This window comes from Bufo gargarizans, chromosome 1, assembly GCF_014858855.1.
Source record: "Bufo gargarizans isolate SCDJY-AF-19 chromosome 1, ASM1485885v1, whole genome shotgun sequence".
NCBI lineage: Eukaryota > Metazoa > Chordata > Amphibia > Anura > Bufonidae > Bufo > Bufo gargarizans.
In genome coordinates this window covers 193096764-193121559 of record NC_058080.1, presented here as the reverse complement: position 1 = coordinate 193121559, position 24796 = coordinate 193096764, and the positions used below count along the sequence as shown (strand labels likewise).

Here is a 24796-nt window from a genome sequence, read left to right as displayed (position 1 = left end):
TAATTAAAAAAAGTGACATTTTTGGGAGGGTTTTTCCAATTCTAACAGGACTGTTAGGAGGTTATTGAATTACTAAACACAAGCTCTCGGGTCATTCCTGATAACCTCACATCTACTGGACTTTATAACCCTATTTAGGTGTCACATTTATTGCGGAGTTTCTCCTTATTTGATGTTTGTACAGTCTAGGCGCTGCACCGTATACTCATTAGTTGCTCTTTGTGCACATACCTTGTCAACCTAAAGAATTCTATATCTATGTAAAAGCTGCTAGCTGTAATAATGCAGAGCTCCTTAGAGAGCGAACAAGTCGCCTGTCCTAGACATATTTAATCGGGGTAAGGTTTTGTCACTTTGTGCTTTTTATGAAGCATCCAGGAAGTATAATTGATACTTTCCAGTCGTCATATTTATTGCTCCCCTGCCGGCTGTAATGGCTCATGTGTCCTCTGAGTACTTGTTATAGGCTGGTGTCGGAAGATAAAACCCTGTCACACAGAATAATTCAGGAAAGGAAGCCACACATTTACATCTCCTTCCACCGACAGGTGCATATAGATGCCTAGTAAGCATATACTATACCGAGGGCTAATCTTCACTATGGGAGCCATTATTTTTCCAGGACATAAAGTATCGCTTAAGTAAAGACCATTGGGAGTTTGTCATGTAAATGCTCATTCTGCTCTGACGTGCTTCCCTCTTTCTCTTTATAGGAATGTGACAAATGCCAAAGGTACCGTAAATCTTTTATTACTTTTCCCATTGTTGTGTATAGACAGGCAGTCAGTAATATTCAACGTACTGATTTTTTTATTTTATTTTTTTTTCTCCCTCGTGTGTTAAGACGACAGAAAAACAGGGCATTTTGCTACTTCTGCAGTTCTGTACAGAAGCTACCTATGTGTGCTCACTGCGGTAAGTACAACATAGAGTACAGTGAGGCTAGAAGAATGCCATTATCCCATTTTTTTAAATGAGGTTTGCAGGTGTTGATGAAAATATCATTGCCACAGTCATAGAAATTGTCTGACATTTAGATTTGAAGACGGCTCCCCCAAGTTTATGTGGCATCTTGTCGCCATTTTCCACATGTTACAGCCCCTGCCCCAGATCACTGACCAATATCAGATTGGGACATTCCTTCCATTTTTAAGAATCATTCTCTATATTTCGGTCCCATACACGCACAAACTTTTGCTTTGCCATTTTTTTAAGCACTCCCGTTTTGCCTATGCCGCATGCCTTTTTGTTCTGCTGTTTTTTCCCCTAAAGAAAAGGGCTTTGTGATAAACAGCCAAAAACCCAGAAAAGGAGACCCAAAAATACCACAAGAACAGCGATAGCGCCAAAAAAAAGTGTGTCTCCGGCATAAGATATTTCTCATTCATTTTCACCTAACCTCTGGAGCTGGTATTTTTACAGCAAGGCACACCAAGAATGTACAAAAAACAGCACTTAAAACGTAAAAGTGCCCAAAATCACCATAAAATACCTACGTGTGAATCCACTCATTTACAGCAAAAGACTGTCAGAAAGTGACCGGCCAAGCCAGGTGGACATTTTAGGCCTCTTTCACACAAGCGTGACGGATTGGCTTCGGATGCCTTCAGTGAAACTCGCACTATTTTGCAAGCAAGTTCAGTCAGTTTTATCTGCGATTGCGTTCAGTTGTTCAGGTTTTTTCCACGCGAGTGCAATGCGTTTTTCGCGCGCGTGATAAAAAACTGAAGGTTTACAAACAACGATCTCTTAGCAACCATCAGTGTGAAATGCACTCGTACTTGTTTGCGGATGTAATGCGTTTTTCACTGAAGCCCCATTCACTTCTATGGAGCCAGGGCTGCGTGAAAAACGCAGAATATAGAACGTGCTGCGTTTTTCACGCAACGCAGGACTGATGTGTGAGAAAAACCACTCATATACACAGACCCATTGAAATGAATGGGTCAGGAATCAGTGCGGGTGCTATGCGTTCACGTCATGCATTGCACCCACGTGGAAAACTCGCTCGTGTAAAAGGGGCCTAACTGTGTTTTTCTAATGGGCCAGTACGGGGTTAAAAAGAGCAGAGATGCATCATGTTCCTGGTGGGTGTAGTTTGGTATATTGTATATTAGGCTCAGTTCACATCACGTCTTTTTCTATTGCAGGTAAAACTAAATGTATGATGAAATCGTCAGACTGTGTGATCAGGCATCCTGGTATATATAGCACTGGTATGGCAATGGTGGTACGTACCGAAATTCCACAGAAAATTCAAGATAATATACGCACACAAAACACGCACTTTCTGTTGTCAGCATTTCTTGATCAGTGCAGATTGTTTTACCATTGTGCAGACTTGTGAAGTTCTTTTCAATTGCCTCCTTCTAAGGACCCATTCACATGGCTGATACACATTATAAGGCCTCATGGACATGGCTGTTGCCCGTATTGCGGCCCACAAACAGCAGATCTGCAGTATACAGGCACTGGCGGTGTACACACCGTATCACAGATGCAAACCCATTCACTTGAATGGGTCTGCAATTCAGAAGTTGCGGTGCAGAATGGAGGCATGGATCGGAAGCCTACGGAAGCACTCAAGTGAATGGCTCCTGCGTCTGTGCCCCGTGCAAATTGCATTCCGCAGCCCGGGCGGCACACGTTCCTGAGCCCTAATGACCAGGCATTAACTGTTCATTCTCAGTCTCTTTCATCCACATACAATTTGCGCTCTAACTCTGAAAGAGTAGTTGAGGCTTGAAACACACTCCCATCAGATGTGGTTGGGAAATCTACAGTAAGTAAATTTAAAGGGAACCTGTGACTATGAAAATGGAAATTAGACTGCAGGCAGCATGTTATAGAGCAGGAGGAGCTAAACAGATTGCTGTATCGTTTTATGGGAAAATATTTAGCATAACTTATAATTTATCCATTTAAATTCCTGCTCATTCTGGGCTTTGAAGTCCAGGAGCCGGTCCTATCAGTGACTGACAGCCTTCCCTATATGACTGTGTATCCAGAGAGAGCTGTCAATCACTGGTAGGACCGCCTCCTATATTTCAAAGCCCAGAAAGAGCAGGAATGTAAATGACTGAATTATACGTTTTACTGAATCTTTTCCCACAAAACTATACATCAATCTGCAGTCACTCTCTATGTTTCTATGTACTTGGGTGATCGGTGGCACAGACCAGTTATAAGTGAATAAGCATTCATAACATTTGTTCCCGATAATCTGCCCACGTACACCCATCTTAACTGTTGCTTTAAAGTTCACTATATTTCATTGGCAATGTTAGAATAATATTTAGCAGAGACATGGCCTTCCTCCTGTCTTTGAGGCAGCACTGTGTACAACAAAGTACAAACTGCTAATGGTGCTTGGTCAGTGCTCACACAACCAAGGTTGGTGCACCCTTTATTTTGGGATCTGCAGCAAGGTATATGTTAAGACAGGGTCATTAATATGGGTGCGATACAGGCTGGCACTTTGGCACGATAATGGTCATAAGTGTCTATGGGTGCGATACAGGCTGGCACTTTGGCACGATAATGGTCATAAGTGTCATTCCAAGCTCTTTCAACTTGGACTCGTAGATCAGGTGGTTGTTGGCTGCTGTGCATGGGCGATCCAGTTGAAGACATTCTCGATGGGGGAAGAATCTAGCAATCAAGTTGGCCAGGGGAGCTTCTGTATATCCTGAAGAGCATGTTGTGTGGCACTCGCAGTTTGTGGGCAGGAATTACTAGACACTACTTCTCTTATCATAGAAAAATGCCTTGTTCTCCAATTATGAGTTCTTCTCTTGCTCCCACCATTCTCTCTGAATTCTATGATCAATCCGTCTTGAGAGACAATGCAGGCTGTCAGCTCACTGTAGGATCAGATTGCATTATCCCATAGAAATCTAGCAGCTAATACTAAGTATTGCATCCACTTCAAGTGCTATATTCATGTCAGTGTCGCTCAGTACCTCTCTATAATGCCTAAAGTGATATTCTGAGTAATTCTGATTGAGAGAGAGTTAGGAATATTTCTAGACTCATGTCATCAGCCCAAGTGCTAACTAGGAGGTGTTTCTGGATTAGTGCTTGGAAACTCATTGTGGAGACTTGTTAGCTAAATCCAAAGATTTCTGGCAACCTGAGACGCAGTTTGACTCTGGAGTGATTTGGGGCCTAAGGATATAGTCACATGGGTCATCGGTTTCCCATGTGTTTAAAAAAAAAAAACAACAAAAAACAAACAAACTGGTTTTATGGGTGAAACTATTTGAAAAACATGTGTGCCTAATAACCACATTGCACAAAAGCAACAGTTTATTGTAATTCGTTTTTTTGTGGTGAATATACCCTAGGAAACCACTATGCAAAACGAGAGATTAATTTCTTGTACAGTAAAGAATTTCCATTTTTTTAAAGAGTGGGCCCCATTCTGATATGAGTAGACTGTCTCTGTTCTCTCTCCTTTTTTTTTCTTTTTTTTTTTATCGGACTGAGCCACATTCTTTTACATTTCCCTTTTGTATAAAATATATATATTTTTAAATTTGTTTAGCAAAAAATAAAACTGAGATTATCAAGGCCGAGGGCTCTTGATACTGAGGTGAGAAGGTGAACTCCACCCAGTAAAATCACACTTTGTCAAACTGTGCAGACCTATCAATATCTATCTTACAAGGTGGCATCTGAGCCTTTACCCCCAGAACAGCTTCCGCTTTCTTTAAGCCTCTAGTTCTTTTAGATGACGGATATCAATAGATTTTGCTCTGTTACATTTACATCTGGAAATCCATTTTAACATGTAGCATTGTATGTGGCCCTTAAAGGGAGTCTGTCACCTCCATATGGCCATATACAGTGCTTACATTGTCCTATAGCACACCTCTACATGAATGTAACGATACCTTTGTCTTTGTCTTTAGACTTGCACCACCAGGAAAAACTGAGTTTAATTCATATGCAAATGAGCACTCGCAAGTGCCCAGGGGCGGAGTTCAGTGTGTAGGTGCCCAGGCTGCTCTGCCTTCTTTTCACTTTACTCCTCCCCAGCCTCTGCCTTTGCCCGCCCTCCTTGTCTCTTGCCTCATCGATAGGTCCGGACTTGAGGGCGGGCAAAGGAAGAGGCTGTGGAGGAGTAAAGTAAAAAGAAGGCAGAGCAGCCTGGGCACCTACACACTGAACTCCGCCCCTGGGCACTTGCGAGTGCTCATTTGCATATGAATTAAACTCATGTTTTTCCTGCTGGTGCAAGTCTAAAGACAAAGATCAAAGGTACCGTTACAATCCTGTATAGGTGTGCTACAGAGCCATGTAAGCGCTGTATATGGCCATATGGAGGTGACCTTTAAACTGCATTAGTGCTTTTGGCTGCTGTCCCCAACAATGAATCGACTACATTTTTTAACCCCTTCCTGACCAGGCCTAATTTTGCAAATATGACATGTGCCACTTTATGTGGTAATAACTTTGGAACTCTTTAACTTATCTTACTTATTCTTATAATGTTCTAACACTGAATAACACTCATATGAGTGTGTTGCTGCTGGTCTACAAAAGGGATTAATTGCCTAAACCCTAAATAAATATATTAATAAAACAAAAGTAAAGGTAGACCGCACTGACTACATAGTGTCAAGTGGTGAGTCCCTCGATCAATGCCGCATCGAATAAAATGATACCACCAGGTAAGTACACACCACGGGTGCTGTTCTGAGGACAAGACCAGCTTGTACCTGAGCCTAAAATAATCACTGTGCAACGTTATTATACCTGCAAAGTGAACAATTGAACTGAACCAACAACCATCCCTGAGGAAGGAATTAGTTAATTACAAAACGCTTCAGAGGTTTTTTGGTTCGAGAAGGCACCCATCCTAAGTGTGACGTCACACAGAACTATCGCTCTGGAGGATTACCAGCTTGGTTTCACTCGCGCGCACGAGTCACCAGCCGGGACTGCGCAAGCTTGTAGAGGAAACCTGAGGACTCAAACACTCTAGCACAGGCATCCTCAAACTGCGACCCTCCAGCTGTTGTACAACTACAACTCCCACAATGCCCTGCTGTAGGCTGATACCTGTAGGCTGTTCGGGCATGCTGGGAGTTGTAGTTTTGCAACAGCTGGAGGGCCGCAGTTTGAGGATGACTGCTCTAGCAGTACTACTGAGAACTACAGCGGGGATTCCGTACACCAGTCCAGCACAGGCAAGTTGCTATTTCCTGCATGAACTGCAAACTTTTTTCCTACTAGGATGATTATCACGGATTAGGCTACTTTCACACTTGCGTTCGGGGCTCCGCTTGTGAGTTCCGTTTGAAGGCTCTCACAAGCAGCCCCGAACGGATCCGTACAGCCCCAATGCATTTTGAGTGGATGTGGATCCGCTCAGAATGCATCAGTCTGGCACCGTTTGTCCTCCGCTCAGCAGGCGGACACCTGAACACTGCTTGCAGCGTTCGGATGTCCGCCTGGCCGTGCGGAGGCAAACGGATCCGTCCAGACTTACAATGTAAGTCAATGGGGACGGATCCGTTTGAAATTGACACAGTATGGCTCAATTTTCAAACGGATCCGTTCCCCATTGAATTTCAATGTTGCACTATCATGAACCAAAAAAAAAATATATATATATATATATTTTTTTTTGGTTCATGGTAATGCGAACGGATCTAAGCGTTTGCATTATAGGTGCGGATCCGTCTGTGCAGATACCAGACGGATCAGCACCTAAACGCAGGTGTGAAAGTAGCCTTAGGTGTGTACGCGGATTTGGTAAACATTGGTGTGTACTTACCTGGTGGTATCATTTTATTCGATGCAGCATTGATTGCGGGACTCACCACTTGACACTGTCTAGTCAGCGCGGTCTACCTTTACTTTCGTTTTATTAATTTTATTCTTGTAGGACGTTAGAAGGTTTGGAATTTTAGAAGCAATTTTTGGGAAAATTTCCAATGTCAACTATTTTAAGGATCAGTTAAGTTCTGAAGTCACTTTGTGGGGCTTACATAATAGAACCAACCCATAAATGACCCAATTTTAGAAACGACACCCCTCAATCTATGCAAAACTGGTTTTAGAAATGTGGTTAACCCTTTAGGTATTCCATAGGAATTAAAGCAAAATAGAAGTAAAATTTCAAAATGTCACTTTTTTTGCAGATTTTCCATTTTAATAATTTTTTTTTCCTGGAACACAGCAAGGGTTAACAACAAAACAAACCTAATTATTTATTACCTGATTCTGCAGTTTGCAGAAACACCCCATATGTGGTCGTATACTGCTGTTTGGGCACACGACAGGGCACAAAAGGCAAGGAGCGCCATATGGTTTTTGGAGGGCAGATTTTGCTGGAATGGTCTTTGGGCACTGTGTTGCATTTGAAGAGACCCTGAGGTTCCCCCATAGTCAAAACCCCCAAAAAGTGACCACATTTTGTAAACTACACCACCCAAGGAATTTTTAAGGGGTTTAGCAAGCACTTCACTTAACAGGTGTTTCATAGAATTATGAATACTTGGGTGTGAAAAGGAAAAATTTAATATATTATTTTATTTTTTTTATTTTTTTTTATATACCGTTTACTTGATTGGGTAGATCACGCGATATTTTTATAGATCCGGTCATTACGGATGCAACAATACCAAATATGTCTAGTTTTTTTTTTTTACGTTTTACACAATAAAAACCTTTTTAGAAAAAATGTTTTTGTGTTGGCATTTTCTTAGAGCCATATTTTTTTCATTTTTCTGGCTTTAGTCTCGTGTGAGGGCTTGTTTTTTTGCGGGACGAGGAGATAATGGTATTGGTTTTGCTACCATTTTAGGGTACATACGACTTTTTGATCGATATTACGTTTTTAGTGAGGTCCCCAAAAAAAGCTGTTTTGGCATAATTTTTTTTATTTTTATTTTTTGCACTGTTCACTTGATGGGGTAGATCATGTGATATTGTTGTAGAGCCAATTGTTACAGATGCGGCGATACCAAATATGTTTATTTTATTTTAAAAAAATTTACCTTTTACACAATAAGAGCATTTTTCAGAAAAAAAATAATTTTTGTGTTGCAATTTTCTTAGAGCCATATTATAATTTTTTTTCTGGCTATGGTATTGTGTGGGGACTAATTTTTTGCGGGATAAGGTGACTTTTTTTTATTGCTACTATTTTGGGATACATACGACTTTTTGATTGATTTAACATTATGTTTTTTGGGAGGTAAGCTAACAAAAAAAATCTGTTTTGGTGTAAAGTTTTATTTATTTTAATTTTTTTACGGTGTTCACCTGATGGGGTAGATCATATGATATTATAATAGAGCTGGTCGTTGCGGACGCGGTGATGCCAAATATGTCTTTTTTTTTTTTTTTTCTTCTATTTTTAAATTTTTTTTAAATAACTGATTTGGGGGTAAATTTTTTTTTTAAATGTGAAACTTTAGATTTTTATTTTTCAAAACACTTAATTTTTATTTTACACTTTGTATCCCCCATAAGGTCATACAAGACCTCTGGGGGACATTTTAAAGAGGACCTTTCACTAGTTTAAAAACTAACTATATCAGTGGGCAGAGCGGCGCCCAGGGGTCCCCCTGCACTTACTAGTATGTCTGGGCGCCGCTCCGTTCGCCCGGTATAGGCTCCGGTGTCTGCAGCTCCCTCTGTTGTACTGGGCGGAGTTTTTGTATTAGGGAGTCCCAGGCTATGAGCTGTGCGCTACGATTGGCCAGCGCTGGGACAACCCTAATAACTCCGCCCAGTACAACAGAGGGAGCTGCAGACACCGGAGCCTATACCGGGCGAACGGAGCGGCGCCCAGACATACTAGTAAGTGCAGGGGGACCCCTGGGCGCCGCACTGCCCACTGATATAGTTTTTAGTTTTTAAACTAGTGAAAGGTCCTCTTTAACTTCATTTTTTTATTTTTTACTATTGATTTCTCCTGTAACTGGGGCTGACATAGTAGTCCCAGTTATAGTGAAAATACACCCCCCAGAGAGGCTGCACAGCATAATACTGCGCTGTACAGCCTCAGTGCAGGGCTGATCGAGGTCTATGGAAGATCCGGCAGCTCCTGCACTCCCCCGGCCCCGGCGGTCACATGAACGCCGGGCCGGAACAGGAAGCGACATGGCGCTTCCTGATCTGTATACACAGTGGTCGTTGAGCGCTGTGTATACAGCGATCTAGAAGGCAGGAACAGTCTCTGCCTTCTCCCTGGGGTGCTTTGCTGTCACTTACAGCGGGCCCCCCGCTCGGCAACTGCACGATTAACGTGCTGCTGCCATCTCTGAAAGGACGTTCCAGAACGTCCATTCAGAGAGAAACTGACCGCCCAAGCACGTTTATAGTCAATGGGAGATCGGGAAGTGGTTAACATTAAACAGATTTTTATTGCCATGAAGGTTTGAGTGGAAATAAGTACAAGCAGAGATCTGGAAAACCTCGAAGAGTTAAAAAAGACATTATATTGAAAAACTATAACTTTTCATCAAAGCGTAAATGACATTTGCTTACTGGAACCGTAGTGCCTCTTTATATGTGCATGGACATAATTATCATTTCACCACAAGGTGGAGCTAGACATGCAGGAATTATCAACGTGACACAAAAGTGAATTACAATGAATTTCTTTTTTTTTAAGTAATTTCATGCGACAGACTGAGGTGACTTGTGAGACATTCTTATGAGCTTGCTAGGCATTTTTGTGTCTATTGGACACGTCACATGCCCATTTGATTTTTTGCACTGAGATAGTAAGAGCTTCTATTGATCTTAATACAATGCAGCCTAAAAAGAAAGTATTACTTTGGCCACCTTTTTCATAAAAGGTATCCAGGCTTATTCACACTTCAAATGTGGATTATTATTTTTTTGTGTGTTTTGAGTTGCCTGTTTCCCATCTATATTTATTCCTTTTTTTTTTTAATAGATCATCAGTTAAATGACAGTGCAGAACCCCCTTAAATCTATTGACAGCTTATTTTCAATGAAAATAAGTGACATTAATACGAATTCCTAATACACAAGCATGAATGAAAACAAAGCAGTGTGCAGTTAGAATTTAAAAACCAAGAGAGTACAAGCGCAAGGATAAAAGCACGTAAAAAGTACACTTAGTCCATAAACGTGAGCACAGGGAGAATGACCATAATAGATATATATAAATATATATATCTAGATCAAAACAGTAGAAAAAATCCAGCAGCAGGCTCAGAAAAAATTCCAGTGTCTTTATTACTTCATTATAAAATCCATAGGCTGACCAGACAGGCAAGGTCTACGCGTTTCGACTGTATGTCTTAATCATGACCACATGATTAAGACATACAGTCGAAACGCGTAGACCTTGCCTGTCTGGTCAGCCTATGGATTTTATAATGAAGTAATAAAGACGCTGGATTTTATTTTGAGCCTGCTGCTGGATTTCTTCTACTGTTTTGATTGATTCCTGGTACGGGATCTGTGCACAGTTAAGGAAGGTATCTTATCAAAACCCAATGATGCCCCACAAAGATTAATAAAAAAAAGATAGATAAACCAATGCAAATTTTAAAAGAGGTGAAATAATAGAACAGAAATGGAGTGAAATTAGAAAAGTAGACCACCAAGGTAGAAAAATGGCCCAGGAGTAAGAGAAGGGGTTAGAATATGCCCCCATGCATTTTGTCAATTAGTGTGGCTTCATCAGGTGTGTGTGTGTGTGGCCTTTGCTTCCTTTTAATTATAATATTAAAGGGGTTCAGCAGTTTGTTTAAACTGCTGATCTATCCTCTAGTCTAGATAGATCATCAGCATCTGATCGGCAGGGTTTTGACACCAGGGACCCCCCGCCAATTAGCTGTTCAAGAAGACATTGAACAGAGCTTAGCCGCGCCCAGGCCAGTTGATACTAGTTGTGACGTCACTGGGCCTGCGGTAAACAGTGAGAAGCGCTGGAGCACAGCTGCCTTCTCAAACAGCTGATCGGCAGGGGTCCCTGCCGATCAGATGCTGATCTATCCAGAGGATAGATCATCAGTTTAAGCAAACTGCTGAACCCCTTTAATTATATGCACCTATAAGGATAATTATCGAAATAATACCTGGGGGAAGCAGCTTGATAGCTCAGTGATTAGCACTGGTGCCTTCCAGTGCTTAGGTCCTAGGTTTGAATCCGACCAAGGGCAGCATCTGCATGGAGTTTGTATGTTCTCCCTGTGCTTGTGTGGCTTTTCTCACACTCCAAAAACATACTGATAGCGGATTGTCAGCTCCACTGGGGCAGTGAGTGATGACACTGCGCAGGTGGCAGAAAGCTGTGAATGCACAGGCTGGTGAAAGACCATTGTGAAGGCTTAGAGAGACACACATTGAGCATGCGCTACAAAAAAATCTAAAATCCAACACTGTCCTAAATAATTGATAGATAAGTGACCACTAAAAATGAGTAAATGAAGTATAACAAGTATTACAGGCAGTGGGTGTGGAATCACTGTACCAACCAACTGGTTTGACTTAGGGCTATACATAAGGGTGTTGTGCTGGCATTCCCCTGGTTTTCACCCTTTAACCCTATACAGGGATCTGGACTTTGTTGCAGGGGAACTACCAGGCCGCTACCTTTTAGAATAGCCCCAATGTGGTTGCCTGCTGATCCACAGGAGCCAGAAAAACTGGTGTGAAGCACCCAAGGGTCCGGCAGTACTCAGGAAAAAAGGCAGAGGTCAGGGCAGGCAGAAAATGTTTAATAGGGTAATCAGGCTGGTGGGCGGCGGGATGACGTGAGCGCATCACGTCTCGCTCTCCCCTCTGTGCTGGCTTCCTCCCTGCAAGCGCTAATGCCCTGACGCGGAAACAGCTGATACCGGCGTCCTCCTCCCAAGCTCCGACGCCCTGCTCCGAACAGCTGATGCTGGTGCCCTCCGATGCGCTGAGCTCCGATGCGTTGAACCGGCCAGCTGATGAGGAGAGCAGAGCTGTGTGCCCGGCTTGATCCTCGTACAGCTAACGTCTCTGCATGATAAGTTAAGTAGAGGACGTAGATGCCGGCTGTGGCTGTCTTGCTCCCTGGTCTCCGCTAGACTTGCTTGCCCTGCGCTGCTGTATCCGCCTCACCTGTTGGATGTTGATCCTTATCTGCTTGTCCTTGTGGTTGCCCGTCTGGTTCCTTTTTGTGGCCCCTGTCTGCTGTCGCTGCCTCGCTGCTCTGCTTGACGTTGGACTGCTGGACTGTTTGTCCCTCTGGATTTTTGCCTTGCTGGGCTTTTCCTGCCTCCTGTCTGCTGGCGTGTTGGTGTGCCTGCTGCTGGACTCCTTGACCCTCTGCTGTTCGCCTGCTATCGGTCTTTTTGCCACTCGGACGGATACACTATATCTAAACCACGGCTTGGACTTGCTGCCACGGCCACGGCGGATACTGGGACGACAACGTCGGTCACGTGAGGATTGAACTTTGATTTTGTACTTATTGTACTGTTAATATGAGGTGGATATAGCTTTTGCCAAAACTGCTCCCTGCTTGTGGTTAAGGAAAAAAAAAAAAGAGAAAAGAAAAAAAAAAAAAAAAAGAGGGAGGAAAAAAAAATAAACAAAAAATAAATAAATAAAAAGAACTAAAGGAAAGAAAGAGAAAAAGAGAGGGGGGAAAGAAAAGAAAGGAAAAAAAAAGGGAAGAGAACGAGAAAAAAAAATAAATAAAAAAAAAATAATAATATATACACAATATAAGGTGTTGGAAATGGCCCCAAAACGACGTTCAATTGACTCCTCCACTACTAAGCTGGGGGCTAAGACTCCAGAGAATAAAATCGATAAATTTTTAAAATCGCCCTTCCTAGCTGAAAAAATTCCAGCCAAAATTAAACCTCCAGCCAAGATGAAAAAACTGGCGAATACTCGTCAAACTGCTGATCTCTCTGAGGATGGATCAGAGGACGCTGACCAGGAGGAAGGCGAGGAAGGCTCCTCTACACAAATACCAACGGGATACGACCCATCGGTCTTGGACAAAATCCTTTGCGCTGTGGAAAATAATGGCACTCTGGTGCAGGGAATGTCCACGCAATTGGGGTCAGTGCAGAGCGATATTTCCTTAATAAGAGAAGATCTAGGAAAGATGAGGGAGCGAGTTCTTAGCGTGGAAAAAACTATTGATTCCCTGCAAACAGGCATGGGCATGCTAAAATCCAAAATGACAACCCTGGCATCAGAAAATCAAGCACTACAAAATAAGCTAGAGGACCTAGAAAACAGGTCAAGACGCAATAATGTGCGCATAATCGGTTTTTCGGAAGGAGCTCAGGGCCGACAACTAGAGGAAGAAATTAAAGATGTGGTCATGCACAGCTTTGGGAGTGAGAACTTTTCCCCTATGTTCCAAATAGAAAGAGCACACCGAATACCAGGAGGGAAGCCCATACCAGGGAGACCGCCGCGTGCAATTTTAATCAAACTTCTACTGTCTGCTGATAGAGACATGATTTTGAAAAGAGCAAGAGAATGTGCACCCATTGAATATCAGGGTACTAAACTGCTCTTTTTCCCTGATTTTGCGCGGCAGACCCAGGAGAAAAGAAGAAACTTTATAGAGATAAAGAAACGATTGGCGGCCAAGGAGATCAAATACTCTCTACAGTATCCAGCGAAATTGAGAGTAATCCACAACGGGACTTCACTTTATTTTGAGACACCACAGCAGGCGCTAAACTGGCTGGAGCAAATAGGCATCTGAAATTTTGTATTAGCAGGAATGAAGGGGGGGAGGGGAGGGAGGGGCGCCCAATGATGTTAAATATTTGCTATAGTATCCAGCGATCCAAGAATGATCCATAAGGGAACTGCTTAATCCTTTTTAGATAGAAATAAAGGAAAAAAAAAAAAAAAAAAAAAAAAAAAAAAAAGCAGAACAAGCGTCAGAGTAGCTGGAGAAAACGGATACTATTATGGAAGGGAGGGGCCAGGGCAAGGGAGAACGGCCGTGGGTTTAGAGGTTCGCTGACCAGATCGGGCGGATCAATGGAGAGGGGAGCGGGATGGGCGGGTGGGAACCCACCTTGCAGGTTCGGGGAGGGGTTTTTTTTTTTTTTTTTTTTTTTTTTTTTTTTTTTTTCTTCTCTTATGCACAGTGAAGGATGTCTATTCGGATTGTAACCTGGAATATCAGAGGGCTCGGTGAAAGGGTAAAAAGGCAAGCCATTATGGATGCACTTAAACGATATCTTCCAGCAATTATTTGCATGGTAGAAACCCATCTTACCAAAGAAACCGTGTCCCGCTTGACAACGGGATGGCACTTGCAGTCTTATCACTCCACTTTTAGTGGCGCCTCTAGGGGTGTGTCAGTTCTGATCCATAACTCTGTGGACTTTATCCTTATTAAATCCTATATAGATGACCAGGGTAGATTTATTTTCTTGCATGGTAAGTTGTACGGCCATAGCTATATTCTCGCTTTTTTTTATATACCTCCGCCCTTTTCAATGTACCCATTGGTCCAGCTAACACACTTTTTTGAAGGGAGATCTGAATGCCGGCTAGTTTTGATGGGGGACTTTAATGCAGTAATGGACCCCAAGAAAGACAGATTCACACTAGATGCAGAATGTGGGAGGAATCTATCTGCCCCCCCGCTGCCACAATTCTGCCGGGAAGTTGGACTGGTGGATATATGGGAACATCTCGGCGGAGGCAAGCGAGTATACTCTTGTGTCAGCAGGGGTGGCAGAGCTATGTCTAGAATTGATTTAGCATTTACCAATGAGAATAATCTCTGTAATATCCGTAGGATACGATATGGGGTAAGAACAATCTCGGATCACTCACCGGTATTGATTGAGGTTTGTGCTGGGAAGAACAAGGACAACAGGGGGCTAGGATTTAAGCTGAACCCATATTGGTTTTCTATTATGGATAATTTAAAGTCCACTAAATCATTGATATCCTTTTTTTGGGAAGTGAATCGCCCCTCTGCTAACATTAACATAGTATGGGATGCCCTGAAAGCATATCTGAGGGGGGTCTTTATAAGCGAGATTGCTGCAACAAAGAGAACATTTAAAAAAAAGAGGAGGAATTGACCAGGGCTGTAGCAGGCGCAAGCGAGCGTTTTATCGCCCAACCCACTGAGTATAATAGGGAGGAGATGCAGAAGGCCAGCTGCTCCTTGGATAAATACATAACAGAGAAAGCAACTCATAGAGTATTTTTCAAGGGTTTAAAATATTTTTCGGAGTCTGGACGCCCCGGCAGGTTGCTGGCTAGGATAATTTCACAACAAGGCAAGAAAAATCAGTCTATTGTTTCGATCCGTAATACAGCAGGGGAAACTATAACAGATCCTGAAGGAATCAGGGACACCTTCCTACAATATTTCACCCAGATATATAGCCCCTCTCCTGGCTTGCCGCCTGACCTAGCGACGCGGTTTCTTGAGAGGATCTCACTTCCTGTATTAAATGAAGCCCAAGTAGAATATCTGGAAGAGGAGTTATCCCTTTTGGAACTTCAAGAGGCTTTGGGATCCATCACAGGGAACTCGTCGCCGGGGATGGATGGCCTTCCATATGAGGTTTACCGCAAGCATAGCGACGTGATTCTCCCTCAGCTATTAGAGGTCCTTTCTCAGGCAACACAGGGAGGAAATCTACCATGCACTATGATGGAGGCTCTGATTGTCTTAATTCCCAAAAAGGATAAGGATCCGCTAGAAATGAGCGCCTATAGACCGATCTCGTTATTAAACACAGATGCTAAGCTACTATCTAAAGTTTTAGCTAGGAGGCTTTCACAGGTTATATCAACTATTATTCACCCAGACCAAAATGGCTTCATGCCAAAAAGGGGCACTCACCACAATCTGCACAGGTTATTTATTAACATTCAGTCTCCGGGGTGTGGGGCCCGCTCCATCCTGTCGCTGGATGCCACCAAGGCCTTCGACAGGGTGGAGTGGACTTTTCTCTGGGCGGTAATGAAAAAAATGGGCTTTGGCCCTAGATTTATGGCGATGGTTCAGCTATTATATAGCTCCCCAACTGCTAGGATCAGGATTAATGATACGGTCACAGAGAGCTTTTTCCTAGGAAGAGGCACCCGTCAAGGCTGTCCTCTTTCACCTCTTCTTTTCAATATCTATATTGAACCTTTAGCAGCCAGCATAAGACAGGATTTGCAGGTGGCTGGCAGGTGGCTGGATTGGTCTGAATGCCTCCTTATGTCAGAAATATTTTGCCTATCTATGCTAATTCTTTTAGAAGCATCTCTTATTTATTGTAAGGTACAGTCTGTGTAATGCATATAAATCGGTAAAACTGGCCTGAAGGGGTATTCCCATCATATAAAATGAGGGCGTATTGCTAGGATATGCCCCCATTGTCTGATAGGTGCGGGTCCCACCTCTGGGACCTCCACCTACGAGAACGGAGCGGGGAGAGCTGTGGCTGGAGGACCCCAGATTTTCCGGGGTCCGTCCACCTCTAAGCGATGCACCCCGCTGCTCCCATAGAAGTGAATGGGAGCGCATCGCGCACGAGCGCCCCCCTGGTCCCATTTATTTCTATGGGGCAGATGAAAATAGCCCATTGAAATTAATTGAGGGCGGCTGCACATGCATAGTGTGCCCTCTGTTCATTTCCCCGCTCCGTTCTCATTGTAGGTGCGGGTCCCAGAGGTGGGACCCTCGCCTATCAGACAATGGGGGCATATCCTATTGATATGCCCCCATTGTCTGAGATGGCAAAACCCCTTTACCAGATGCAATGAGTTTACATTCCCATATGTTTTTTTTTACAGGGTGCAATTTGTGATTTCTGCGAGGCCTGGGTGTGCCATGGCAAAAAGTGTCTCAGCACCCATGCGTGCAGCTGCCCACTAACGTCTGCTGAGTGCATCGAATGTGAACGAGCAGTCTGGGACCATGGTGGGTTACCACATTAATGTTATCCACAAGCTCTCAAACTCTGGTGGGGAGGAGGGGGCTGTGAGACCATACATGTTTCTTTGAAAGGCTCTGTTCTGTGGGAAAACAGCTGCATATTTGTGTGCTTGTGTAAGTGGATAGGGAGCTATCAGGATATAGGAACACAATAGGCAGCTTCCGTTTTCTAAAAGTTCACATACAGTTTAACCACATAAACATGCGTGTTGGCCTGATATTTTTATATTAAAGGAAATTTACTGGGCCAAAATCTTCTGTCGCTGCTTTCATTTAACTGAGTCAATATGTCCATGAGTTGTGCTCCTATGACAGGCTGGTTAGGTGGTCTGTCTGTGGGAAAGCTGACTGACCACCATTACAGATCTGATCACCCAGATGTTCTGAATGGCAGATCTGCCTGGCTATACAGTGATAACATTCCCATGTATCAGTGCATAACGTTAGGAGTTCTGGAAGCAGTTTGATGTTTCCTGTTTGTATGGATCGGATCCAGTTCAGGGCCAGATTATGGACCTCTAGGTGCGGCTAAGTGGATCAAGTATGCTCTGAATTCTAAAGATATCGCAAAATTGGCATGTGAGCTTTAGCATTTTCCCCATCTCTTGGCCATAAAATGTTCTTTCTTGAAAGTTCATGTGACAGGTGATTGGAGAAGCATGAAGAGGTAAGGTAAAAACGGCTAGATGCAGACATTTCTCTGTATTCCTGTGAGGACACAGACCCTCAGGGTCCTCTTACATGGGCCAAACCAAGTGACCATTGACGATGGTTAAGTCAAACGGCGCTTGGTTAAAGGGTCTTTCACACAGCCACATTCAAAGTGAATGGAGGATGAACAGTCATTATCATTCGTCCCCATTCACTATGTATAATGTCGGCCACGTACCCTGTTTTATCTAGGGCGATGTCCTGCTGACAAACGGTGATCTTCTGTGCCACATAAAGGATGCGATCACCCGACAAATTAGTTTTTGGCTCATTTGTTGTGGGATCAGCAGACCCTTTACACGAGCCATTTATTAGGGAACGAGTGTTGATTACTGATAATAGACCTGATGGCTCTGGATAGCTGTTTGGCTTCCACTTTATGAATAGAAGACAGCCTTCTGGAGTACTAGTTTTCATAAGGTGCATTAGCAAACAATGAAGTCGTACGCAGGGGATTGGGAAGTATCTATTGCACATTGCATCTGAGGTTTATGGATCAGGCTTGTAACATGCCGTCATTTTGTGCTATGCAGGTGGCAGGATATTCAGCTGCTCCTTCTGTTACAACTTCCTCTGCGAAGACGACCAGTTTGAGCATCAGGCTAGCTGCCAAGTCTTGGAGGCTGAAACCTTTAAGTGTAAGTTTTTTTCCTCTGGTATTTTCTGAATCCACCCCATTCTCACCACTATAACATAACCTGTAAGTGCTTTCTGAACCCTCTACACTCATCCTAATGTTTCTTGGGTGACTATATATGAATGTTCTGAGTTTCCCATATTTTCTGTTAATAGGTGCTTCCTGTAATCGTTTAGGACAACACTCATGCCTCCGCTGCAAGGTACAATGTTTAATTTAAATATCCAGCTAATTTGGAATGCAAAGACTTGATGTGAGGGCTTATTCACATGTCAGTGAATCACAGACGTGAGTTTCCATGTCTTCCACGGACAGAGCAGCTGTCCATCCATTTGAATGTGTTTATTCCCAAATCCTTGTTTTTCCACTGACATTGAGTCAACTGAGACATGCACTACTTTGGTATGAAAGCCTGGTTCAATGAGAGCAACGGACTGCACACGGATGCCACCAGTGCTTGGTCTGTATTTCATGGGGAACTGCCAGGAGACCCTAGGGAAATCCCATTTTCGGCCTAACCTCTTAATTAACATTTGTCATGTATCTACTAGTACAGCTGCAGGGGATCCCTCTGCTAGGATCCTCCATTGATCACGAGACCGGGGTCTTGGATCCATGCATGTATGTGTGCTTCCCCTCTGTTAAAGGGGTTGTCTTACTTCAGTAAATCGCATTTATAATGTAGAAAAAGTTAATACAAGGCACTTACTAATGTATTGTGATTGTCCTATTGCCTCCTTTGCCGGTGGTCGTTGCTTGCACAGTATAAGAAAAAACGTTGGCTTCTCTGGTGGCTGGGACAATAGGAGTGCGCATTGTGGCCGGTGAAGCACTATGAAGTGCCTTTTGCAGAGTTAGAACCCCACTGATCTGATGGTCATATCTACAGTATCCTAAGGGTATGGCAATAGTATAAAAGTCAAAGAAAACCCCCTTTAACTAGGATAAATGGCAATTCCAGATTACATTATACTGTCTATGGGAGACCCTAAAAAACACATGACCTGTTCAGGTTCCTTGTGGACTGCAGAAAACACTAAACGTCATTTGTTGTGCTGCAACACGTTCCCCTTAGGACATATTATGAGACTGTGTACATTATACTGCAGTACATGTTTCTCATAGTAACTGTTGTGTTTTGTTACTGTTGCTGTTTACTGCGGTGTGTTACTGCCAAATCATTGTGATGTTTCAGCAGTCTGTGGTGTTGACTTTGCATTAGACAGGCTATACCTACATATCAGAGCCCATGTAGACATTGGGCTCCAGTAACATTAACGTAGATGTGCTGAATACATACTGCTCATCTGGCACCAACTAAGGGGCATATTTATTAAGACCGGCATTTTAGACACCGGTCCTAATATAGCCTTAAGCCGGTGGTTCCGACGAAGTTATGAAAAGGTGCAGGCATCTTGATAACTTTGGCGCATCCAGTGCCAGTTCTAAATGGTAACACAGGTTGCTAGCTGTCTTATATTTAGACCATTTTCTACGCCAGGCATAGAAAATGGTAAATGAGACCGGCCTGCCGACCCGTCCACTTCCCCGTCCACTTATTTAGACCTGGCGTGAGCAGGGCGAAGTCACAGATTGTGGCACAACTAGTTGTTGCAGCGCAATCTGCGGCTAAAATACACCTATTTTAGGAGTATTTCAAAATGATAAATGACCCCCTAACTGTTTAAAATAAATGTGTCGTCAGAAAACTACCTATTGTTTAAATCATGTTTTTATGTTTAAATACACACACACACACACACACACACAGGCTTCTGGGTCATGGAGATTGGTCTCTTGAGTTTTTTGAGTTTTGTTCATATTGTGATACTATTGTATGTGCAGGTAGTCATAAGTGGGATATATGAACTCGCATCTTTAAGGCCCCTTTCACACGAGCGAGTTTTCTATGCTGTTGCAATGCGTGACATGAAGGCATTGCACCCACACTGAATCCTGACCCATTTATTTCAATGGGTCTGTGTACATGAGCGTTTTTTTTTTTTTTTTTTTTTTTTTTTTTTTTCACGCAGTCCGGGCAGCATGTTCTATATCCTGTGTTTTTAACGCAGTCCGGGCCCCATAGAAGTGAATATCAGTATAAATTATCGGCTATCGGCCTGAAAGTTCACAAATTATCGGTATCGGTCCTAAAAAATCAATATCAGTTGATCCCTATAAAAAAAACTGAAGGTTAAACAACATCTCTTGGCAACCATCGGTGAAAAACGCATTGCATCCGGAAGCAAGTGCGGATGCGATGCGTTTTTCACCGATGGTTGCCAAGAGATGTTGTTTAACCTTCATTTTTTTTTATAGGGATCGACCGATATTGATTTTTTAGGACCGATACCGATAATTTGTGAACTTTCAGGCCGATAGCCGATAATTTATACTGATATTCTGTGAAATTTCATTTTTGAAAATAAATCCTACACAAATCTGCTGAAAATGAATATTTTTATTGTTAATGTGTATTTTTTATTTTTTTTTGTAAATCTTTCTTTATTTTTCATTTATACTTAATATTTTGGTGGGGTTTTTTTTATACTAACTTTAAGCCCCCTTAGGGACTAGAACCCTTGTCCTATTCACCCTGATAGATCTCACACTGTCCCTGCTGCTCTGTGCTTTGTGCACACAGCAGCATGGAGCTTACTATGACAGCCAGGACTTCAGTAGCGTTCTGGCTGCCATGGTAACCGATCGGAGCCCCAGGATTACATTGCTGGGGCTCCGATCGGAGAAGGAAGGGAGAGGGGACCCTGTGGCCACTGCCACCAATGATTAAAACTGGGGGGTAGGGGGGGGGGGCGCACTGCGCCACCAATGATTAATACTGGGTGGCTTGGGGGGGGGGCACACTGTGCCACCAATGAACATAAATCTCTCATTTATTCATATACAGGAGGTGGGAGCTGGCTGCAGAATCACATAGCCGGCTCCCAACCTCTATGAGCGGTAGCTGCGATCCGCGGCACCTGAGGGGTTAACTACCGCAGATCGCAGCTACCGCTCATAGAGGTCGGGAGCCGGCTATGTGATTCTGCAGCCAGCTCCCACCTCCTGTTCAATTTGAATGAATGAGTAAGTTAATATCATTGGTGGAGACACTGCTTCCTTCTCCCCTGTGCTGCTAAGGGAACACGGAGAGCGCTGACAGCAGCGCGATCTGTGTTCCCCATACGCTATCGGAATATCGGCAAAATAGATGCCGATAACGGTCCAAATCCTGAATATCGGCCGATAATATCAGTAAAACCGATAATCGGTCGATCCCTAGTTTTTTATCATGCATGTGAAAAACGCATCAGAACGGATTGCACCCGCACGGAAAAAACTGAACAACTGCATGCAATTGCAGACAAAAAGGACTGAACTTGCTTGCAAAATGGTGCGAGTTTCACTGAACGCATCCGGACCAAATGAAAGTGCACATTCACTGGTAGCATTCTCCTTTACACTGGGTTCACAATCGCGCATACAGAGACAAGCGAACGCCCATTGTCGCGCGTTCCCGAAAGTCTATGTACGGGAACGCGCGACAAAACGCCCCAAAGAAGCTCAAGAACTTTTTTTAGCGTTCAAATGCGCTGTAAAACACTCAAGTGTGAACCAGGGCCATAGGGAAGCATTGGTTTTTATGTGTTGAGCGCTGTAAAACGCTCAGGTGTGAACCCAGCCTTATGCTTTTCCAGCCTTTTTGCCGGTGCTTAGTTGTAGCACAGTCCTGGATAGGAAGGCAAAAAATATATACCAATGTAAAGGGTGGAGGAGTTGATGCACTCCTCTTGGTTAGTACAGTGGTATATACAGTGGATATAAAAAGTCTTCACACCCCTTGTCAGGTTTCTGTGATGTAAAAAAAATGAGACAAAGATAAATCATTTCAGAACTTTTTCCACCTTTTTTATTTTTTTTGTGTACTTATAATCCCTATACTGCAATTTATCCATACATAATGTAATCATTTTGGTTCAGTAGATTCTGCTAAAAACGTACTTTTATAATATGCTAATTACCTGTCTACCAGCAAGTAGGGTGGCTACTTGCTGGTAGCAGCCGCATCCTAAAGACGCCCCCTCCGCATGTTGATTGACAGGGCCAGCGAACGCGATTGTCCTCTGGCTGGCCCTGTCTGTTATCAAGATCTCGCGCCTGCGCCGTGATGGTATTCAGTCGGCGCTGGCGCACTGAGAGGCGGACGCTCGCTCGGCCGCCCGCTTCATCCTCAATGCGCCTGCGCCGATGATGTCATCAAGTACACCCGGAAGAGAAGACGCCGGGTGTTCTTTTAGTGAGGTGCAGTGTTGTTTTTGTGCCAAACATATCTTTTGGAATTATGGCCAAAAAGTTCAACCTTGGTTTCATCAGACCATAACACCTTTTCCCACATGCTTTTGGGAGACTTCAGATGTGTTTTTGCAAAATGTAGCTTAGCTTGGATGTTTTTCTCTGTAAGAAAAGGCTTTCGTCTTGCCACTCTACCCCATAGCCCAGACATATGAAGAATACAGGAGACTGTTGTCACATGTCCCACACAGCCAGTACTTGCCAGATATTCCTGCAGCTCCTTTAACCCCTTAGTGACCAAGCCTGTTTGGGCCTTAATGACCAAGCCAAATTTTGGAAATCTGACATGTCTCATTTTAGCTTAGCATAACTTTGTAACTGTTTTGGACATCAAAGTAATTCTGACATTGTTTTCTCGTCACATATTGTACTTTACTTAGGTGGTAAAATTCTACCGATAGAATATGCGTATCTTTATTAAAAAAGTGAAAACTTGTAAAAATTGGCACATTTTCCTATTTTCAACAGCAATATTTCACATACATAAATACTATTCAATATTTTTATCAGAAATATATTTCCACATCTTTACTTTATTTTGGCTGCACTTACAAACATATTTTACTTTTTTATTTAGGAGACTTAACATTTTAACATAAATTTTAAAATTTTTGAAGTGCATATTTTTTCCTGCAACAAGCCAAGTTTGCAGAGGCTTATAAGTGTCAGAATAATAGAACCCCCCCCCCCCCAAAAGTGAACCCATTTTAAAAACTAGGCCCCTTAACGTATTTATCTATGGGTGTAATGAGTTTTTTCACCCACTAGTTTTTTAAAGAAATTAATGCTAAGAAGGTGAAAAAAAATTAAATTTAATTAATTTTTTTACACAAAAGTATTAATTTAAATACATATTTTTCCTACAGGGCACATTATTATTGGTCCCTGATGGTTACTGTGCTGAAGGCAGATCTTCAGCACAGTAACCAGTGCGCATGTCTGCGCAATTTTTTATTTAGTTTTTATTAGATGTGGGGGGTAGGCGCCCTAATACCTTTATTTAAACATATCTGGGGTCCATATTGCCCCGATCGGGGTGCTGGTGGACCCGATCGGGGCATAATTTGAACTTCTCTCTCCTCTCCTGAGGAGAGAGACCTTACTGTGAGCGGCGGCGGCCGGCTTTCAGTCTGCGCATGCGCCGGGCCATCTTTCTTGAGGGTAAGGGGGGGTGGGGGGTGAGGATCGGGACCCAGCTTAGGGCCAAAGGCACTGGGGGACCCGATCGCTGCACCGGAGACTTTCTCCCTCCTCTCTTACATGAGAGGAGGGAGAAAGTTTAGTGCGGGCAGCTCCGCTGGCATTTTCTGTGATGCTTGTCACGGTCTCTGATCACTGCCCCGAGCCCTCAGCTACCTCCGGTAGCTGCGGGCACGGAGCTACAGCGATTGATTTTATCGCTAACTTGGGGTGAAGTGCCGCCGTTAAAAGGCGGCGCTCCAGCCCAAGGCCCCTTAGTGACCGCCGTAAAAACACATATGGGTGGTCACTAAGGGGTTAATATTGCTGTAGGCCTCTTGGTAGCCTCCCAGACCAGTTTTCTTCTCGTCTTTTCATCAGTTTTGGAGGGCTGTCCATTGCATATCCAGCTAATGTGCGACCACTTCATTAGCTGGACATGCACAGCACTATACAGATTATACTCTTGGGAGTGTCATTATAATGAAGTAAAGAGAATATCTCACAACTGGAACATTTTTGTAACAGAAAGTAAATTTCAACGTAACTAGTTTTTCATGCTGAATTATATTAAAATAACATTTAATTGTGGCACAGCCCCTTTAACTACATGGCGGTGAACTTACTACTCTCTTTTGTATTTTATTAATAAATCTCAAAAGTGTAACATTTTTCCCAAACCCTTGGCAATAGTTTAATTGCCTTCGTGTAGTGGTAACCAGTGTTTGTTTTTTTTTCTGGACATTTTTTAGCTTTTTTTTTTTTTTTTTACAAAAAAGCATAGGATGAAACTTGTAGCTGAGCGCAGCCCATTCATTTCAGTGAACGTATATGTAGATTTTGAGTGTTGTTTAGTATCCACTAGCTAGACTTTTGTATCGCCGAATTTTTACCGCGCAGCAGGCCTGTCTAACGTAACAGGACCCGTTGACTTGTATGGCGGTTGATCTTATCAATCTATTACTCTTCACTGTAAAAGGAAGTAATTTTAACTGAAACATTCAGTGGAATTT

The 24796-nt window shown here is 43.1% G+C and overlaps 1 protein-coding gene across 1 annotated transcript in view; it reads left to right on the top strand.

Moving 5' to 3' along the window:
* Window positions 1-24796, top strand: part of ZNF330 (zinc finger protein 330) — a 49763-nt gene that overhangs the window by 16781 nt on the left and 8186 nt on the right. Inside the window, 6 exon segments of the mRNA XM_044300686.1 lie at window positions 714-733; window positions 845-915; window positions 2151-2230; window positions 16762-16888; window positions 18148-18252; window positions 18407-18453. Coding sequence (XP_044156621.1) covers window positions 714-733; window positions 845-915; window positions 2151-2230; window positions 16762-16888; window positions 18148-18252; window positions 18407-18453 — 450 coding nt within the window.